Source organism: Pteronotus mesoamericanus, unplaced genomic scaffold (genome assembly GCF_021234165.1).
Source record: "Pteronotus mesoamericanus isolate MK-2021 breed Mesoamerican mustached bat unplaced genomic scaffold, CSHL_Meso_final contig_116, whole genome shotgun sequence".
Taxonomy (NCBI): Eukaryota; Metazoa; Chordata; class Mammalia; order Chiroptera; family Mormoopidae; genus Pteronotus; species Pteronotus mesoamericanus.
The window spans coordinates 26,675,885-26,698,613 of NW_026555027.1; the positions used below are offsets into that span (position 1 = coordinate 26,675,885).

Below are 22,729 nucleotides of genomic sequence, written 5' to 3' on the forward strand. Positions count from 1 at the left end.
ATGAATAGAAAAGAACCTAAAGTTTGCTCCCAAAGACTTTTCAAGATCTAGAATGGGTACTGGGAAAGTTTAATCCCTAGGTACAGCCATGCTACTGATATTTTGGTTAATTAGTTTTGATGATTCAAAGTACCTAGAGAATAAACTTCTATTTCATGGTGAAAAACTGGAGTCCTTCCTTCCAATCCGAAGTATAAGGACTCTTGATGAGATATGGTAAAGCTTTAAAAGCTGGAAAAAAAGTCAAAATATATAAAGTTTGTTTAGTTCAACCACTCAGGAAGGTTCTATCCTTTCTTATGGATAGATAGTCAGCTCTAGAAACAACTCCCAAAATGAAGAAGTTTCCTTTGGATGGATTAGATATTTAAAGAAAAAGATTTTGTGTATTTAATGGAAAATTACTGCTTAATTACCACTTAAGACTTTTCTGTCTCCAAAATGTATGTCAAATCCGACCATGTATGTCTCTGATGCTGCAACCTTATTCGGCTCCTGTCTGCATCAAGCCTCCCTGCTGAGACTCAGGTCCCTGTCCCATCTGCTCTCGCACAATAATAGCCAGTGTCATCACCTTAGTGTAAGTGACATCACCGCCCTCCCACAATGATGCCCTGCTTAAAGTCCTGCATTGAGAGAAGTTTGCAGTTTAATCAGCCCCGCAAGTGCGCCATCGTCCCCAACCCTCAGTTGCTCGCTCGCTGGCACTCTTGCTGTTTGTTTCATAGGATCATGGCACAATTTGTAAATATTTTGTTTACTTATTTTTTCTTGTGTAATCTTGCCTACAGGGTTGTATGATACATAAATTCAGGGTGTCTTATGTTTCTGTCTTGTTCATCTTTGTTTCCTAGTGATAAGCTCAATGAGTGGCATATGGTAGATGTTTTCCCCAGCATTTTTTAAACAAAAAATTTCAAACCTAGAGTAAAGAGAATTTTACAATGAATTCCCAAATACCTACCCATAGTTTCTACTGTATTGTCTTCATTGCTTACTTATCCATCTCTCCATTTCTGTATCTATTGCTACACACTTGACTTTAAATGCATTTGCTGAATAAATTAACAAAAGAATGAATGTTACTCTTTTGGTCAATAGCTGGAAGCTGTCCATTATGAGGCTGGACATTCAGTCATGTTCCCTATGGTGTGTATCTGCTAGGCTTTGTACCAGGCACTGGGGTAGACACTGGGGATTCAGAGACAAGGTCGAATTTCCTGCCTTCCAGGAACGACTACTACTACTACTACTGCTGCCTTCACTTCTACTAGTGAGAGGAAGAAAAAAGTTAGTGATGAAAGGAGAAAGAAGTAGAAAATGTGAACCTGTGATTTTTTTTGCACATGACTTATTAATAAAGACTGTTCACTGTTATTTTGATGTTAAAACTGCCTTATTTCTTGACATTGTGTGTGTGTGTGTGTGTTTGTGTGTGTGGTTGCATAAGTAGATAAAAGCAATTGTTGGCTTGGTTTAGTGAGTGAAGAAGGTCAGTGCAAGCCTATTGAAATCATGAAACTTTGGCTTCCTCCCTCCCTCCTTCCCTCCCTTCCTTCTGTCTTCTTCTTTTGAAGTTTTATATAACCATTGAAACATATAGATAATAGAAGCAAAGGAAAAGCATATAGAAAGTATTTCTAATCTAGGCCAACTATGATCAAGGTAAAGAGCATTTCTGCCTAGTCTAGAAAATTGACAGAGCGTGCAGGGCAGGTAGAGCTGTCTTCTGCAGATTGTCTCCTCCACCCCCAAACTATATTTGATTATATTTTTTATACCCTGTATTTATTATTTTGATTGCTTAGAGTAAATGCTTACCTTTAAAGTGACATTCTGGGGCAGTGGCTTGCAACATCCTTTATTAGGTTTGTTGTGTCTATTCACATTTATTTTAATTCTTATTTATAGAAGGAGGATTTTAAGAAGGTCAGTGCGTTATCTTTGTGATTGAATTCCAAGAATACTTAGCAGGGGTTTGTGTAATAATAAGGGTGTTGAATCACTGTCAACTGGGAATGCATCCAAGTTTATGCTTTCACTGAGAATCCTCTGTTAAATATTTAAAAGCCAAAGCGGTCTTTCAAAATAGGCGCGTGGGCCCGGACAGCATGGAAATGGTGAGCATAGTACATGGGTAAGCAGCAAAGGTTGCTTCTCTGATCTCAGCTGTTTTGTTATACTTACCTTTCTTTATCCCTTTTATTCACTGGGTTTCTTCTTTCTAACATGTTGGCGACTCCCATTCCATCAACTTTCATTTGCTCACATTGTCCTCCCACGGGCTTTCACGTGGCAAACATTTCAGGGTCCAGTGTGGTCTTCACCTGGATTTGCTTCCTTGCTTTGCCACTAGTAGCTAAAGGACCTTGAACAAGAGATGTACCTTTTCCAAGGTCCAGGGTCCCTACCTGGAAGTGGGAGACCTTAATACCTACTTCAATATGTAAAACGTGTTTACCACAGAGAAGACCCTTGGTAAGTGTTCGTTTTGCCCTACAATTTTAAGATTAGTTGCCACATTGGGTTAGTAAGAAATGATAATTTGGGGGAGAAATATGGACGTAAGCACCTAGATAGTGCAATATGAGGAAAAAGCAAATCTGGAGGTGGATATTTTATTTATAAAATTAAATCTAATTTTATTTTGCAAAAATCAATAAATACATGTTCAGATTTGGTTTATCTTCAAACCATATCTCTTTTCTTCCCCCCAAACATGCAGGTTAATTTGGCATGCCAAACATCTTTTTTTCTAGCTCTTTTTGGAACTTTTTTTAATAACACAAACAAGGGTGCAAATATTGTCCAAAAACTATTTACATTTTTACCCTCCGGTATTACTAACATTAACATTTATTGAGAGGAAAGAAAAACTGCAATGCTTCATATTTGGCATTCCCATATGATTCAGCAGTATAATTAAAAACGTATAATGTTTTTAAGATAAACACTTTGAAGGAAATTTAATAAATCTCATTTTTGCTCTGCAAAGGAGCCACTATATCAAAGCATTTAACTGGAACTGTTGAGTTCCTGCTGTTAGAATATTACTTCCAGTCTATTTATTAGCTTTTCTTTCTGTGCCCAATACATGCTCCCCCCCTCCGCTGAGTGAAAGCACAGAAAAAAAGCAATTTCTTTTCTCTTTCCCCTCCCAGCGTCATGCAAGGTAAGACAACATCACAAGTCACCACATCTGAATTTACTTTGATTATATTGTTTCTTATACTTAAGATTATTTTGTAGTATAATACTTACTGGGTTATCTAAAATCAACACTGTTGATTTTAAATTGTTATAAAGCCAGACATTTAGAAGCATTTGAAACAATTCATGAACAATGTCTAAAAGGAGGTAATTGCCTCCAGTCTATTGTTTTGCATTTGAAATAAAAGAACTTTAGGTATTAGTAGTTTAGTAAAAAACAATAATTTAGGGGGCCTGTATAATTTCTTCACATCTTTATATTGTAAACAAAGATATGATACGTTTGACAGTAGCCTATGAACACATTTTTAAAAATATATCCTTTAGTATAGAACAGGTATCAAGGGAGCACTTCAAACATGATTCTGGTAGGGCTCTTATAAGCCTACCTCCCAGAAACATCTTATGTGAAATTTCTTGATTCAACAACAACAACAAAAAAATCTAAAGTCATAGGTCTAAGTTGAGAACATATGGTATGTGAGGTAAGGCCATTGTAGAGTCTATGGTCCAATGCACAATGTAACATGGACAAAAGAACTGAAAGAGACAGCTCATATTTCAGGCAGGACATGAGAGTGCTTGGAGAAATGGGAGCTTTTTAGGTCAGATAGTGAAGAAAGACACAGTATTCACCTAAAACAATAAGTGGTAAACAACATAAACATATGCAATGCCAATTCATCGAATGCAAACAAGATCAATTAGAAAGTGAACTATGATAACCACACATTTTGGAGAAAAATTCCCAAGCCAAGCGGATGTGGATTGGAATAAAAACATAGGCGGTATACACCACCATTGCAAAAATGGTTAGTAAGATGGTATTGAACATGGATTGCTCCCAGGGCTCCAAGACAGCACAGCAGCTAATGATTTGGTATTGATAGTAGAGCCAGGAGAAATAGTCTTTCACACGCTTGAAATCCATTGTTGGCTCCTTCAAGCTGCAGAAAGTCCGTCCTGTTAAAGAAGGCAACAGATTAGGAGAAAACTAAAATAAGGAACCCAAAACAGAATCTCCTTAGATTTTCATGATTTCAGCACGTGAAAGCCTTTCAAAGAAGGTTAACGATCATTGAATGGGTTAATATGAATATTATATTCAAATATGATGCATAAGGTATCATAGGAATTAATAATATTGCTACTAATAATTAAAACTAGACAATAGTATTAATAGTAACATTCATCTAATGTGATAATTCCTAGTAATAATTCTAGTGGTAATAATATCTAAGCATTGAGGCTAACCACATTTTCTTTTGCCATCTATACAGAGAGAGATAAATATGAATTTTCTATTTTCTACAACATATAATCTGAAAGAAGATGTAAAGAATTGTGTACCAAAGAGTTAATGTAACAAGTCTGAGAGTGCTATCTTTAGAAGGGCCTGCTTGCGAGTTTGTTCATTGGCTCGCATCTGGGGTCCTGGGTTTTGGAATGTTCTCTCCATCCCCTAATGGGTAAAGATGACTCACTATGCCTAGATTGTGCAAACACTGTAATTAATGGTGAGCACCTGCTTTGTTCTGGGAGTTTGAAATTTTGCTAATTTCTAGACAGGGTGACAGCATAACCAGTCCCAACAGAAATCTTGGTGCTGAGTCTCCCTGGGCAGAAACATTGCACATGTATCACGTTTTTGCTGGTGGAGAAACAGGCATACTCGATGTGTCCACTCATGAGAGGGAGAAAATATAGGAAGCCTGTAAGTGGATTTCTTCAGACTTCACCTGTGTCTTCTTCCCTTGCTGATCCTGTTGAACGTTCTTTCACTGTGACAAACCATAGCTGTGAGTAAAATATGTATATAGAATCCTGTGAGTCTTCTTAGGGAGTCCCTGAACATGTGGGTGGTCTTGGGAACCTCTGAAAAACGGGAAGCCCAAAGTGTACATTTGGGTAGTTGTTTGTTTTTGGATACAGAACTTTTGAAATTCATAGAAAAATTTTTTTTTGGCTCTCAAATAGGAGACTTATGATCACGTGTAAATCTTCCTAGAAAGAGGCACATCTATCAGGTCTTAAAATGATCCTTAGGAAGATTTTGCAGACTTTCAGAGACATTATAGATGTCTATGGGGACACAAGGTGGCCTTTGTGCCTGTTTTGGTTACTCCTAAGAGTAAAGGTTGCCACATCATATAAGTCTATTTTGATAACTTTTACTATTCAAATCACAGAATTTTGCTATTCAAATTGTCTGTAATAATGGCCAGGATAATTCAAATAAGCAGATAATACAACTGAAATTTTTTTACTTTCCTATGAAAAGAAAAGTCAGCCTCCCATCTTTCCTCAAAGCCAGAGTGAGAACCAAGTAATTGGATTTTAATGCTTTGTCCTAGCAGGTGGAACTCAGTGTTTGTTTGTTTGTGTATTCCTAGCTCTGGTTGCATAGAAAGGGCAACAGCTAATAGTGTGAGGTCTTGAAGGAAATGAATGATGGGAGTGATCTTTTCAGTGAGTGAAATTATACAAGCAACTGAGACTTTCCACAGAAAATTACAAGTTATCACTGTTTGAGCTTTTAGGCTGTCCCACTAGACAAATGTATATTTCAAAACTGAACCTAATTTTTAAAAATCTCTTTCATGGCTACCTACACTCGCTTCCTTTTCAATACCTAGAAGGAGTGTGGGGCGGTGCCAGGTAACTGATCAGGAGCAGGAGAGGACCCGCATCACGTGTCAGGGCCCAGGCTGTGCTGGGTGAACGTGGGAGAGTGATGGCCCAGACGGGGAGGGACTTTCCACTCAGGAAGCTTGGTCCAGTTTGGGGGGACAGGTAGCAATCAAACAATATATACAAATATATAATTATCAACTTCATTATGCCCTAAAAGGAAAAAGCAGTGCATAAGAGGCTGCGGGAAACCTGATTCAGCCTGAGCATATCTCTGAGGAAGAGATATTTGGGAAAAGATCCAAGGGATGATTGTGGGTCAGACAGGTAGATAGGTAGTCAGGTGAGGAGAATGGCCAAGACAAAGGGATCAACTTGTGCTTATGCAAAGGTTAGAGGTGGGAAGGAGATGGATAGGTGGTTGAGGGGATCAGGTAATGGAGCACAGAGATCTAGTGAGGGAGGCTGGGAGTATGGAAAACTGAACAGGAGGGAAGGGTCCGAGTGAGGCCAAACACTTAGAGCCTAGTTGGGTAGGCTATGTATTAGGGTTTTATCCTATGAGTGAGGGGAAGTCCAGAGGTTTTTAACAGGGGAATGCTGAGGGGATGGGGCTTTAAGTTCTTATGGACATGCTACCCTCCCTCCATGAGTTTAAAGCCAAGTTGAAATGATTTTGAGTAACAATTGTCTAGAAAAATCTATGCCTCTGCTCTCTTACGGATGTTACTTATTCAGAATCCACCATGTACTGAAAATCTGTTGAAAATAGCCTTGATACTCTTTTCAACGTTATAAATAAGATAAATTAGTCATTTAGAAATATTAATGACTTTTTCTCTACACATTTTAGCTTTTAAAAATGCACAAATTAATGGCCTGGCCATTGCTTTCTGTTCTAAAATTAAATTTCTTGCTTGAACATCTCTGATGGACAGACACCTTGACTGCAGGCTCGTCAGAGGCCCTGAGGCAGGGGCACGCAGCTAAGTTGTGCGCAGATGCCTGAACGATAGGAACATTACGCCAGGGGCAGATACCTTGTAAGACCTTGGTCACACACTGCTAGCAATTTAAAGAATTAAGATTAAAGAACCTTTTTTTCCCTGCCAGTTTCTACAGTCCCCTGTATCATTTTCCAACCCTCTCAGTAGCCAGCTCTGACATGTAACAAGGGCTTTAGATTGTCACATCTCACTCTAGTCTCATGAAATCTAAGAGACAGCCAATAAAACGCATTGATTTCCCCCTTTCCTTGATTCTTTTTTCCCCTTTTTGATGAAAAGCAATTTTAAGGATTATTTATTCATTGTTTCTTATTATGAAAAGGTGAGAAGAAAGCGAGTTTGGTTATTGGTAAACCATCTGCTACATTCTATTGTTAAGATATGCATTATATTTAGGCTCTATGTTTGTTTAAATCAGCGATTTTCAACCTTTATCATCTCATGGCATACATAAACTAATTATTAAAATTCTGCAGCACGCCAAACAGTAATTTTTTATATATATATATATATTTTTTTTTGCCAATCTGACAGAAAAAGTAGGTATAATTTTGAATCATTCACACTGGGCAGCTATTGTTGTGTTGGCTGTTGCCATTTTTTAAATTTGACAATCAAAGGGAGAAGAGGTCAGTGCTCCTAATAGTTAGGTGTTGCATGTTTAAAAATTCTTGTGCACCCTGGTTGAAAATGGCAGGCTCAAGTAATATATTTTTACTACTTTTTAAGTCTATATAATCCCTATGGGACTACATGAAATTTTTTTTTAAAAAACCATTTTAGACAATTTAAGTTGAGTAATGTGAGTAGGAGAATTTATTAATTCATCAAACAAATACATTTTGAGTACTGCTGTGTGGGTTCTTCTGAGTAGTAATGGTTTCAGAAGGAATCATTCTCATTATGGACAGATGATGCTCTTCTAGGCAACAGCAAACTGGACCATGACCATGAAAATATAGGGGAGAGAAAATAATTTTCCCTTTGCCTTTCTAAATTGTTCTGGCTACTCTAGTAATTAAATTGACATGAAATCAACAGGAAAAAATATCCATATTTATTATGTATGTACATGCGGGGGTTCCACGAGAGTATAGTACCTGAGGACAAATCAAGTGTTGGCTGTTTATATACTGTTCTGGACTAAGGAGAGGGAGGCAGGGGTCTGAGGCTTCAAAGGGAAAGCAGGCAATTCACAGGTAGATGAGAAAGAGCAAATATTTGGAAAACATGTTATTGCAGGACCATCAGACACAATGGGACACAAGGGGGAGTCTATCAGGCTTTGCCAGTTTCCTATCTGCCTCCCTTAATTTATATTATGCCAAGGTGACATCTCCCTTCCTTAAAGAAGATTTTTCTGAGTTCTTTTAGGCTGGTAAGGTGGAAGGTCAAAGGTCCTTTCTGAGTCTTTTGTTTCTTAAAAATAACTACCTTAAAATAATCAAAAGACAAACTCTGCTTCCCCTCATAACAGATGTGTAGTTAATGAGGAGCCAAGAATGAGCACTAACTGAGGGGAAAGGACATGGAAAAATGCTAAGAAGGAAGGTAGGAAAAGAGGCTGAATTTGGAAAAATAATGAGGAGATGCCACGAAATCAACTATCCACAGGTAACTGATGACAGAAAACATCTTAGTCCTATTTTTTCACAATGAAGTGTGAAATTAATTTTCCCACTTCCTTAAACACCTAATGCCATATCCCGACAAAGCTAAACAAAGGACTGAAAATGTTTATTTATTCAAGTACACCACGAATCTCCTTGTTTTAATTGTGTTTTCTGAAAGATAATTCTCCAAATATGGAAAAGAGAGAGTCGTTTTTTATTTGTTTCTTTTTAAGTTTCCCTCCTAACTTGATGATTTAAAAATGCTTTCAGATGTTTGAGGTTGTGCCTTCAAAGGTGGTGCTACCTAAGCAGGCTGTGGTATGTCTTCAGGATACAGTGGCTATAGCTGTGTGATGATGTCTTCAAGTAGATGGGTAGGCAGGAGGCCCCGTGAAGCACAGAGCAGTTGAAGCTCCTGTGGGAAGTGGAAATTGGTGCAAAGGTCAGCATTGGTATCTGGGGGAATGATTGTGAAGCCAGAAGAAAGGCTTTCTCTGAGCCTTTGGTTTAAAAATGCCATCAAGTCTCCTTCAGGAGACCCAGTGTAGTACCATATTCTAAGATGCTTAATGAATTTGATTTATCAAAGTTCCTCTAATAATAAATAACAAAATAATTATATTTTCATAGGATTATTTGTGGTTTAGAAAGTGCTGCCATTCCATTTGCATAATGCAGAATATGGGGTTGGGAATAAAGTTAGACATGGGTTCAAGTCCTGACTCCATTGCTCCTGGCTCTGTCATCTTGGCCCAAGTTACTGATTATTCTGGGCCTCAATTTCCTCATCTGTAAAATGGAGATAATAATCCCTACTGTTTAGGGTTGCTGTGAGGATTAACAGAAATGCAAGCAAAGCATCAATTTAAAAATTTGCATACGGAGGAAATACATAGGTAGAAAGAAAGACTCTAACTGGAGAAAGACTTTCCTCCCTCCTTCCTTTCCTTTCATTTATCTAAAGTAATTTAACAGACTGGTAATTGCACTAGGAACTGGAGACTGGTGAGGGAGATAGTCATGCTCATTGCCCTCAAGGACTATAATTCAGCTGAATATATCCCACCAATGTACATTGTAGACAATATTTCCCACATATCTTAGGTAGCTAAAGTGGAATCTTAAAATGTTAGTGGCTGGATGGACTAGAAATCCCCTAGACTGAATCACCTATTTAAAAAGAATAAAAAGGTCTTGGCTGGTGTAGCTCAGTGGATTGAGTACTGGCCTGTGAACCAAAGGGTCACCGATTCAATTCCCAGTCAGGGTACATGTCTGGGTTGTGAGCCAGGTCCCTAGTAGGGAGCACACAAGGGGCAACCATACATTGATGTTTCCCTTCCTCTCTCCCTTCCTTCCCCCCTCTCTCAAAATAAATAAATAAAATCTTTAAAAATATATAGGGGAAGATACAAGATGGCAGAGGAGTAAGAGGAAGCTACACTAACCTCCTCCCAGGACCAATCTGGAATTACCACTAAATTGTAGTGAAATCATCCTGAATAACCAACTGAACACTAGCTGGAGAGAAGTCTTTCAACCATGGACAGACAGAAGAAACCACCTCACCACAACAGAACTGGTAGGCAGTGCGGAGAAAATGTAAGAAAGCTGGTGGACTCCCATGGGTGGCAGCTAAAGTGCTGGAGGGATATTTCAGTGGCCAGAGAGTTTCCCTAAGAAGAGTGGGGTCTAAACTCCAAGCTGGGGACCCCAGCCTACAACACCAGAGCCTGAAAGAAACCCAGATAACACCCAGTTGTGAAGAGCAGCAGGGGTTCTGTCTGCCAGGGAGAGATGGCTTGAAATGCAGAGAGCCTTTTAAAGGGCCAAAGCACAAAATTTCATTTGTAGCCACTAATCTGAGTGCCAGCAAAGGGAGGGCAAAGCGGACTAGAGATGCCTGAGGAGAGTCTGGGGTTGGTGGCTCTGGGGAGAGAACTCAGGGCACAACCATCACGATCCATGTGCTGAATCATTGGCCATACTGCAGGAGCCATCTGTTTCAGGCAGACCACTCCTCTCTGAATGGCATCAGCCTGAGGGGAAGCAATAGCCCTGCCCACAGGAATTACTCTGCTCCACCCTGTGGTGCTTAAAACTGACTGCTGATTACAGTTTGATTAGATTAACAACTGATCAGCTTAACCAGCTGATTAGTTCATAGCTAAAGCAGAAAATACAAAGCAGCAGCCAAAATGGGAAGACAAAGAAACAGACCCCTAATGAAAAAACAAGAGAATTTTCCAGAAGTAATAGATGAAATAGAAGTAAGCTATTTATCAGGGAGTTCAGAGTAATGATTATACAGATACTCAACAGCATGAAAAAACACATAGAAACCATAAAAAAAAATCAGTCAGAAATAAAGAATGCAATAGCTGAGATAAATAATACACTGGAAGGAATAAACAGTAGGCTAGATGAAGCAGAGGATAGATTCAGTGTTTTGGGGAAGGTAGAAAAAAACAATCAGGCAGAGCAGCAAAAAGGAAAAAGAATTTAAAAAACACGAGGAGAGCTTAGGAAACATCTTGGACAACATGAAGTGTAACAACATCTGCATCATGGGAATACCAGAAGGAGAAGAGAATGAGCAAGGGATTGAGAACCTACCTGAAGAAATAATAACCAATAACGTCCCTAATCTGGTGAAGGAAAAAGTTGTACAACTCCAGGAAACTTAGAGAGTACCAAACAAGTTGGATCCAAAGAGGCCTACACTGAGACACATCATAATTAAAATAATAAGGCTTAAAGATAAGGAGAGAATCCTAACAGCTGCAAGAGAAAAGCAGGTAGTTACCTATAAGAGAGCTCCAATTAGACTGTCATCTGATTACTCAATGGAAACATTTCAGGCCAGAGGGGAGTGGTGTGAAATATTCAAGGTGATGAAAGGTGAGGACCTACAACCAAAGCTACTTTACCCAGCAAGGCTATCATTTAAAATTGAAGGAGAAATAAGGAGCGTCCCAGACACGAAAAAGCTAAAATAGTTTGTTAACACCAAACCAGTATTGCAACAAATGTTAAAGGGCCTGCTTTAAGAAGAAGAAGAAAAAGAGAAAAGAAAAAAAAAAAACCCCAGAGGAAAACAGTCTAACAATAAAATGGCACTACATATGTACCTATCAATAATCACCTTAAATGTAAATAGCTTAAATGCTCCAACCAAAAGACACAGGGTAGCTAAATGGATAAGAAAACAAGACCCATATATATGCTGCCTCCCAGAGACCCACCTAAGATAGAAAGATACGCACAGACTAAAAGCAAAGGGATGGAAAAAACATTTCATACAAATGGAAAAGAAAAAAAGCTGGGGTAGCAGTACTTATGTCTGACAAAATAAACTTTAAAACCAAGGCTGTAGTATGAGACAAAGAAGGACACTACATGAGGATAACCAGAACAATCCAACAGGATACAACCCTAATAAACATTTATGCACTCAACATAGAAGCACCAAAATATGTGAATTAAATCTGGATGGACATAAAGGGAGAGATCAACGGAAATACAGTCATAGTTGGGTATTTTAACACCCCATTGACTTCAATGGATTGATCTTCAGAGCATTTCACCCCAATGCAGCAATATATATACATACTTTTCAAGTGCTAATGGAATGTTATCTAGGATAGACCACATGCTAGGACACAAAATAAGCCTCAATAAATTTAGGAAGATTGAAATTATATCAAGCATCTTCTCTGACGATAATGCTATGAAACTAGAAATCAATCACAAGAAGAACACTGAAAAACATGCAAAGACAAGGAAGCTAAATAACATGTTATTAAACAGTAAATGGGTCAACAATGAGATCAATGAAGAAATCAAAAGATATCTTGAAACAAATGAAAATGAGGACACAACAGTCTAAAATCTGTGGGACACTGGGAAAGCAATCCTAAGAGGGTAATTCATAGCATTACTGGTCTATCTCAAAAAACAAAAACAAAAACAAAACAAAACAAAACAAAACAAGAAAAAGCTCAAACAAATAACCTAATGTCACATTTAAAGGAAATTGAAAAAGAACAATGCTCAAAGCCCAGAGTGGAAAGAAGGAAATAAAAAAGATTAGAGCAGAAATAAATGAAAGAGAGTCTAAAAAATAATACAAAAGATCAGTGAATCCAAGAGCTGGTTCTTTGAAAAGATAAACAAGAGTGACAAAACTTTAACCAGACTCATCAAGAAATAAAGAGAAAGGACCAAATAAAATCAGAAATGAAAGAGGAGAAATAATAACTGACACCAAAGAAATACAAAGGATTGTAAGAAAATATTATGAGCAATTATATGCCAACAAACTGGACAACCTGGACAAAATAGATAAGTTCCTATAAACATACGATCTTCTGAAAATAAATCAGGAAGAATCAGAGAATCTGAATAGCAGTTCACACCTAATGAAATTGAAGAAGTCATAAAAAAACTCTCAGCAAACAAAAGCCTTGGACCAGATGGCTTCACAGGTGAATTTCACATAACATTCTGAGAAGAACTAACACATCTCCTTCTCAAACTATTTCATAAAATTCAGGAGGAGGGAAGGCTCCCAAACTCATTTTATGAGGCCAGCATTAACCTAATTCCAAAACCAGATAAAGACACTATGAAGAAAGAAAATTATAGGCCAAATCCCTGATGAATATAGATGCTAAAATCCTCAACAAAATATTAGCAAATCAAATACAGCAATGCATCAAAAGGATCATACACCATGATCAAGTGGGATTTATTCTGGGAATGCAAGGTAAGTGCAACATTTGCAAAGCAATAAATATGATTCACCACATAAACAAAGAGAAGGATAAAAACCACATGATCATATTAATTGATGCAGAAAAAGCTTTTGATAAAATCCAGCACTTTTTTTTTATCAGAACCCTCAGCAAAGTGGGAATAGAGGGAACATTCCTAAACATAAAGAAGACCATATATGACAAACCCACTGCCAGCATCATACTTAACAAGCAAAAACTATAAACGCTCTCCTTAAGATTGGGAACAAGGCAAGGATGTCTGCTTTCATCTCTCTTATTCAACATAGTACTGGAAGTCCTAGCCACAGCAATCAGACGAGAAGAAGAAATAAAAGGCATCCAAATTGGGAAGGAAGAAGTAAAACTGTCTTTGTATGCAGATGACATGATACTGTACATAGAGAACCCCAAAGATTCCACCAAGAAACTATTAGGATGGATAAATGAATTCAGAAAAGTGGCAGGATACTAAATTGATATTCAGAAATCATTTTTTTATATGCCAATAATGAACTAACAGAAATGGAAATTAAGAAAACAACTTCATTCGTAACTGCTTCAAAAAGAATAAAATACCTAGGAATTAACCTAACCAAGGGTGTAAAAGACCTGTACTTGGAAAATTATAAGACACTGAGGAAAGATATTGAAGAAGATAGGAATTAAGTGGAAGCACATACCATGTTCATGGATAGAAAGAATTAACATCATTAAAATGTCCATACTACCCAAAGCAATTTGTAGTTTCAACGCAATTCTTATCAAGATTCCAATGACATATTTCACAGAACTAGAACAAAAATTTCAAAAATTTATATGGAACCACAAAAGTCCCACATAGCAATCCTGCGAAAGAAGAACAAAGTTGGAAGAATCATGCTACCCAATATCAAACTATACTACAAGGCCATAGTAATTAAAACAGCTTGGTACTGGCATAAAAACAGACACATAGGTCAATGGAACAGAATAGAAAGCCCATAAATAAACCCACAACTTTGTAGTCAATATTCAACAGAGGAAGCAAGCACATACAATGGGCTAAACATAGTTTATTTAATAAATGGTGTTGGGAAAATTGGACAGATATGTGTAGAAAAAGGAAACTAGGCCACCTTCTTACACCACACACAAGAATTCAACATGGATCAAAGACTTAAAAGACAAGAAACCATAAAAATCCTAGAAGAAAAAACAGGAAGCAAAATCTCAGACATTTCTTGTAGAAACTTTTTATTGGATATATGTCCCCAGGCAAGGGAAACAAAAGAAAAAATAAACAAATGGGACGATATCAAACTAAAAAGTTTTTGCATAGCAAAGGAAATTGTCAATCAATTAAAAAGACAGTCCATAAAATGGGAGAACATAATCACTGACCTACCTAATAAGGGGTAATATCCAAAATTTATAAAGTACTTTCAAAACTCAATACCAAAAAAAAAACCCAACGACCCAATTAAAAAATGGGCAAAGGACCTGAATAGACACTTCTCCAAAGAGGACGTACAGATGGCCAAAAGACATATGCAAAGATGCTCAGTGTCACTAATTATCAGAGAAATGCAAATTAAAACCACAGTGAAATACCATATAACACTTGACAGAATGGCTATCATCAATAAATTAAAGAACAAGTGCTGGTGAGGATGTGGAGAAAGGGGAACCCTTTTCTCTGTTGGTGGGAATGCAGACTGGTGCAGCCACTGTGGAAAGCAATATGGAGATACTGCAAAAAATTTAAAATGGATCTACCTTTTCACTCAGCAATCCCACTTCCCGGAGTATATCTGAAGGAACACAAAACACTAATTTGAAAGAACATAAGCACCCTTATGTTCATTGCATCGTTATTTACAATCACCAAGATATGGAAGCAGCCCAAGTGTCCATCAATAGATGGGTGGATAAAGCAGCTATGGGATATTTACACAATGCAATTCTACTTGGCCATAAAAAAAAAAAGAGAAAGTTTTACCCTTTGCAACAGTATGGATGGAACTGGAGAACATAATGCTAAGTGAAATAAGCCAGTCAGAGAAAGAGAAATACCACATGATTTCACTCATATGTAGAATCTAATGAAAAAACTGAATTAACATGCAAAACAGAGACAGACTTATAGATGGAGAACAGATGACAGCTAGTGGTGGGGGTAGGTTAGGGGGTTGAGCAAAAAGGAAAAAGGGCTCATAGACAACAGTGTATTGATTGCTGGGAGGATGGAGGGGTATAAGGGAACTAAATGGTAATGGAAAAATATAATAAAGATTAAATTAAAAATATTTAAAAAAATTGACTGAGTCTATGGGCTAACCTTAAATTGGTTAATTAAATTGGTTTTTCAAATCAAATTGAAACAACTGGACCACATGCAATATATCCTGTTTTTGTGAACTGACACTGGATCAAAGAAGTAGAAATTCCAGTGGAGGTTTTCTGTGGTCTTTGAAGACTCAAAGTTGAGCACACAAAATGAATTCAGGTATGTAGGATATCTGGAAGACCTCAGTTCCACTCTCCCTCAGTTTTTCCAAACTCTATTCTTCCCTTACTCAAGATTCTTTCCTGCAATCTCACATTTCAGATTCTCCTCTAGTTGAATGAAGTTCTGAAGGCTAATTTATTGCAAATACTCCTGGGAACTGGCAAAACTAAGTTTCTTTTTAGTAGTGTTCATTTTTAGCATGGACAAGAGTTTTTTCCAGATTAAAGGGAAGAAGAAGAAGGACTATGAGTCTGGGGAGTCAGAGGAATAGACTGAATCCTAAAGGGAACCCTGTGAATGGATAGGGATATTGGAGCAGTGGAGAATAGCAAGCACTTGGAAGTATCTAAGATACTAAGAACTCTCTCTTGATTGGAGAGTAACAGGCTATTTTTTTTTTTTAAATTTCTGAATGTCGCTGCTCTTTTATCAACAGGTAATGACTTTTCTCTCTCTCAGTAGATTTGTGTGGAAGGACATAAAATTTCATCTCCTTTCCCAGACTTATGATCCACCTTACTCAAGAGGGAGGACCTTGTTCTGGCCCAAATGGAGAAGTTAAAATAAATAAAGTAATAAAAAAACCACATGTTCACATGATCCCATCTGTGAGTCACAAAATGAGAGCACTGTAAGGGGAACGTGCAGGAAAGTAACAAAAGTAGAGCCTGTGTATGCTCAGCAAGTTCTTGGTTGTTGTTTTCTGTACATGGGAACAGGACTTGTGAAAAGTTAGGCAACTGCAATGAAAGACGAGTAGCAGGTGTTTTGGTAAGGTTGAACTTACCTGGGGAATATTTCAGAAGAACTGATCCTATAGCCCTCTTACACCTGAAAAAGTACACCAAATTATTGGATTTTCTCAGTAAGGAACTTCTCTTTCTAAACTCTAGCTGAACAGGAATGTTCCCTGCTGGGGAAAATAAAAACACCAGGAATTTACTTCTAAACTGTCAGAATCTGGGGCTGAAAAGTCAGAAAGTCCTATAATTGATTTTGGGTTAACTTGCTTTCTACTTATTTTGGAATTCTACATCAATCACAGCTTTTTTTGTGCTTCATATTTGGAACCTGAACATCTGAGAAGTGAGAAAATGGTCCTACTGTTGCAGAAAGAGATGCAGTATCTAAAAAGGGACTGTGTACTCAGAAGTAGTATTCTTTGGGAAAAACTCAGTAAGGCTGAAGCTGAAACCTTCCTTAAATTACATTATTTATTTTAAAAAGAAACAGAGGGATTTTCTTCCAAAGAGTACAGTATGGAAAGGGGGATTAAAAAAGAGTAAATTTACTGTGGAGAAGACTGATAAGCATTCTTCAGCCAGCTGGTCAAGGCCCACGTCAACGCCAGTTAATTACACTGATAGTATGTATCAGTATGACACACATACTGTATGTAGTATGACAACAGCACTTTATCTTGGGGTCTTCTTCCCAGTAGCCCACAACCTCAGTCTAATCATGGGGGGAAAATCAGGCAAATTTCAATAGAAGAGCGTCCTACAAAATACCTAAGCAGTGCTCCTTAAAATTCTCAAGGTCATTAGAAACAAGCAAAGCATGAAAAACTGTCACAGCGCAAAGGAGCCTCAGGAAGCATAACTAAATGTTGTGTGTTATACTGAATGGAATCCTGGAACAGGAAAAGGACCTTAGGTAAAAACTAAGGAAATCTGAGTAAAGTATTGGCTTTACTTAGTGATCGTGTATCAAGATTGGTTCATTAATTGTAACGTGTCATATTAATATAAGAACTCGATGCAGGGTAAATGCGAACTCTCTGTACTGTTTTCTCAATTCTTTTCTGTAAGTCTAAAACTGCTCTGAACAATAAACTCTATTAAAATTTTTTGAAGGCAAAAAAATATTAAAGGTCCAGAGTTTCCCCATTTCAAACTCCAATGAACTTTGCTTATGTTGTTCTGGTCTTCTGGAAAACTTTTCTTAAAAACTCTTAACAGAGTTCAGTAATACCCTACCATAAAGTACTGGCTTTCAAACATTTTTAAACACAATAGAGAGCAAAAGTACATTTTACATTGTGATACAGGACACACACACACACACACACACACACACACACATCGCCATATAACTAAAATAAATGTCTCAAAATTATCCTCTGAGGTGCATGCTGATAGTTTTTTTTTCTATTCTGTTCTATTTGATTAGTTTCTACTGTATTCTATATTATTCTCTTTGTTCATTAAAAAATACCTCAATCATGAGCTACTACATCAATTTTTTAATCTACCAATTGCAACCTGTAGTTGGAAGAACCTTACTTTAAGGCTTAACTCAAGTGCCACATTGTATGATGTCTCTGTACCATGCAATATGGCACCCTTAGTCACATGTGGCTTATGGCTACCATATTTGACAGCATGGTTATAGAATATTTCCATTATTGCAGAAAATGTTATTGGGCACTGCTGGACTCTCTCCATCTCCTGCTTGGACTAATGAAATAGCCTGGCAACTTGTCTCCTTTTTATCTTACAATCATCCATATTGCTGCTGGAATTAACTTTCTGAAGTTGCAGACACTTCTCTGCTTGAGACTCTTCAGTGGCTCTCCATTTCATATGAAATAAAATATTCATTTAAGGCCCTTCACGGTTTGATTTCTCTACCTCTCTAACATCATTTTTGACCTTTCCTGCTAAATGTCATGCGCTCTTAAGCTTCTATGTTTTCACTCTTTTTTCTTTTCTAGAAGTGCTTTTGTTCCCCTTTCTCTTCGAGAAATACTTTACTTTTTACCTTACAATACTTTTAAGACCTAGCTCCTATATTTTCCTTTCTGGGAACATTCTCAGGAATTTTCACCCTTCCTGAAGAAAATATATGGCTTTCTTTCGCATGTTACCACTGCAGCCTTGTTTCAGAACTTATACTGTATTATAATTAGCCACTCACAATCTGTTTCTCCTCTAAACTATGAGGCCTTTGAATATTGGGAATATGTCACAGTCATCTCGCTATCCCCAGTGCCTGGAGCGTGCGATACCCACGTGCTGGCTGGTGAGCTGGCTGGCGGACTGAATTTTCAGGTCGTTGAGCGTAGGGACCATACTTGTATATATTTAATATTTTCATAGTACAATGTGAGGCACAGAAAAGGCGCTTATGAATTATTTTTCTCTGCTTTTAGACAATTAGTTTTAGATTGTTTTCTGCAAATCCAGCTACAATTTGTCTTTTTGTAGGATGAAAGGGAACTGGTACTAAATCATTTTTTAATATAACAATTTTTTTTTTTTACTTTTTCACACTGTTAAAAGTTCACGGACTCTGTGGGGAATTAAGAAAATGAAGCACTTGTAGAGTGGTTTTAAATTCCATTAAAATGGCTTTTACCAGTGCTCACTCTGTGTGAGTAATAATTTAAGATCGGTCGGTAGAAAAGTGGTTCTAATGGGAAAAAATTCCAAGATAGAAATAAGACCTGAAACTTTTTCTTTTCTTATTCTTTCCTTTTCCTTACTTTCTTTTCCCCCATTACTTTTCTCTTTACTCTTTTCTCTTCTATTCATTCATTCATTCATTCATTCATTCTACTTTGAGTCCTTGGGCAAGTTCTAAAATCTTTCTGTCACAGCTTTGTTGTGTAAAATGAAGGTCATTGATAATCGCCTTTAAGTCTGTTTCAGTGATGTGGTAAGAAGTGTAGGGAAAGGTGTTGAGCTCTTTAGAAGTAATAGTGATAGCAGTGTTTATTGTTGTTTCTTATGAATTGGTACAACTTTAAACTATTTGCAAGACTTTACTAAATTATAAAGTAAAAAATTCTTTGTGAACTATTCTATAATGGTTACTTCAGGAATGGAGTGTTTTGTATATTTTATTGGGAAAAAAAACCCTTAGCCCTTTTTATGTTTGTTAATTGAATTGCCCAGTACAGGAAAAACAAACAAATAAACATACAAAAAAACAAAACCCACAATGCATGTATATGGCTATTACCACAAATACTACTAGAAAGGTACTGCAATCTCTGAACAAATATTCTAATGTGTCTTGGCTAGAGTCACCAGATACTACTGTGTGGGCTGTGTACTGCACAGTCTTATGTGATGGTTCTTGTTTTGGGGAGTTGCTTCTTTAGTGTGAATCAATTCATATGATTAATGGCAAAACCTCCTGTATCTATGTAAGTATCAGGTGCAATATTAGTTTATTGGCTTCACAGTTTTCAGATATCTTGCTCTAAGTTTTCTGTGGGTGACTACAATATTTTCTGGGCCCTGTAAAGAGTTCCATCCTTGTTTAACATTTTCCTGGGAATTTTCTTTCCATCTTAGAATACTCTCCAGATATCCTTTGGTAAGCAATTCCTCATGCTGATACAGGGCGAATATTAAAAGTCAGAGCAGAAGTGATGGATTTGAAGTCCATATCTTTAGAGGGAGCTAAGAAAACCAACGTAAAAAGTTTGTAATGAAACAAAGGCAGAGAAAAAATTCAAACAACCACAGGGCAGTTTAAGAACTTTTTTTAAGCATTCATGAAATATTTGGACAATTCTACAGACTCCTCAGAGAAGAAAAACCAAATCATTGTAGGTCAAAGCATGTTACTGCTATTAAGCAACTAAGTTACTCTAAGTTTTATAATCTTGTACATAGAGTGAATTACTGAAATAATGTACCAAAAAGAAAAGTCTCGCCAACAATTTATCCAATTTGTTGTTAGTACAGTGTCGTGTTGAGTTACATAAAGAGCAGAGTGTTTTCGCAGCTATCTAAATCCCCTACTGCCTCTCAGTTTTATTAACACTAACAAAAGTGGAATAGGAAACATGTATTTTCAGTCCAACTATCAGCTGAGGCCTTCGGGCAGCACGGCAGGTCTTGAATAGTTGTATATTCAGAGCTGTAGTTACTGTTTTGCATTTTCTGACAGACTCCAGAGGGGTTTATGAATGAAGGACTGCTGGCTGGGAAAAAAATTTTGGAATTTGACTTTAAGAGAAATTTCATAATAATTTAGGAACTACTAAATTCAGATTAGATCAATCTCAATGTATGGCTAACAAATAGAAGATACGTATTTTGAAAGTAAAAAGAGCAGCAAGTGCATTAATGTTGAGTAGATGTTATGAAGAGGAAGAGAAATTGGTAACAGGGTTAGGATATATCTTGTCTTGTTTCTAGTGATCTTTCATTTACTCATGTAGAGACAGCGCAATGATCCCTGTTTTTTTGTTTTTGTTTTTTTGCCAGTATTGGGGGGGAGAGTAGGGCTGCTGGGCCACGTTTTTTAACTATAATGTCATTTCTTAGAATAAACTCTTTATTACTATTTTATTGACAAGAAAAGAAACCCTGTTATCCAATAAGGAATGAGGGAAGAGTAAAGCTTCTGATTGGCCTTTTCTTTCTGAAGATATTTTCTCCAAGGTTTACCAAGTTGTTTTTAGAAGTAAAAAGTAAATAGCTACAATACTAACAGTGGCATTAAAATTATTAAAGTCATTAAAATTATTTTAACAGTCATTAAATGTACATGATGTTAAAGCAGCATTATTCACAGTAGCCAAAAAGTGGAAGCAATCCAAATGTCTCTCAGCAGATGGATGTATAAAAAAAGTGGAGTAAATACATACAATGAAATATTATTCATCCTTGAAAAGTAAGGAAATTCTGACATGTCACAACATGGAAAACCTTGAGGACATTATGCTAAGTGAAATAAGTCACACAAAAGATAAATGCTCTATGATGTCACTTTTATGAGATATATAGAGTAGGCAAACTTAAAGAAACAAAGTATAATGATGGTTGCCAGAGGCTGGAGGAAACAGGAAGCTGGGAGTTGTTGTTTAATGGGTATGGAGTTTCAGTTTTGCAAGATGGGAATATTGTGGTTGCCCAACAATGTAAATATACCTAATACTACTGAACTACATTTAAAAATGGTTGAGGATAACAACCATTTATTGTATATGTATTTTATCAGAATTACAAAATTAAATGTCAATGAATAATTCTAAAAATTGTGAAGGACTGAAATTGAAAAATATACTTAGAAATAGTCTGAATAATATTTTTAAAAAGTCATTGAGATTCTTATTTTGTAATGGGACATTACTAGTCTAGCAAAATTTCATAGATGTATCATGCAAAACTGAGTAAACAACCCCAAAGATGTCCAAATAATAATTTGGAATTCCCAATTGGGGTTCTTCCTTCTTGGGAAAACTGGAGTCTGCCAAACTATAAAAATCCTTCTGAGAGGAGGGTTGACATGCTTAGGTTTATTCTTGGCATCAGTGATATTCTAGTAGCTTAATTTTCTATAGTATTTGTGGAAATTATAAATTCTATGATATGCTTATCTGTTTTTGATAAGGATGTGAAATAAGGGGCTCATGAGACCCCAGTACCCACTGCACCTAAAAGGGAGAGAGAGTGAAGTGGCTAAATCATTCAGTCAAAATTGCTTTTCTGTCATTACAAACTGCTTTCCTGAAAATGGCCTTCTATTCACATCATGACAATTCTTCCTTTTTCTTTTTACCTCCTGCTCTGGACCATCAAACCCAAAATTTGGTAGATGAACTTACTTTCTTAATGTTTGTTTCTAAGGACTCGTTTTTTTAGGAGCTAGAAGCCAGACCATGAAATATGAAGCCTTTATCTCATTCCTACCTATTGTCATTATATTTGATATGTCTTCAGAAACAGAAAACTTTTTTTCAAGGACCAGTTTGAGGGTGAAGAAGGTGAGTTACTGTAATGCTGATTTGTCAAAAGCATACCTGCTGTGCCCTGTTCCCAGAGTTCTGTCAAAGGAAATCTGGTTACATAAGGCAGCTGGCCAACCAAGACTCTTCCAATATATTTTCTTATATTACTTTTCTGTTTTCTTTGTAATTTTTTTGGTAGCATTGAATACATTTGCTCATAAAGCTTTTTGTCTGTTTGTGTATTTTTCTGTCCTTCATCTTCATTCTCTTCCTCTTTCTCCTCCTTCTCATTCTTCTGACTTATTTTTTAT

The 22,729-nt window shown here is 36.9% G+C and overlaps 1 protein-coding gene across 2 annotated transcripts in view; it reads right to left on the reverse strand.

Annotated features, from left to right (window-relative positions):
- Window positions 1-3,188: 3,188 nt before the first annotated feature.
- SPTSSB (serine palmitoyltransferase small subunit B) overlaps window positions 3,189-22,729 on the reverse strand; it is a 32,979-nt gene continuing 13,438 nt past the window's right edge. For both annotated transcript variants that reach the window (XM_054576867.1, XM_054576876.1), the window contains one exon: window positions 3,189-4,173. In XM_054576867.1, the coding sequence (XP_054432842.1) occupies window positions 3,911-4,141 (231 nt within the window). In that variant the 5' untranslated portion in view covers window positions 4,142-4,173 and the 3' untranslated portion in view covers window positions 3,189-3,910. The remainder of the gene's footprint in view (window positions 4,174-22,729) is intronic.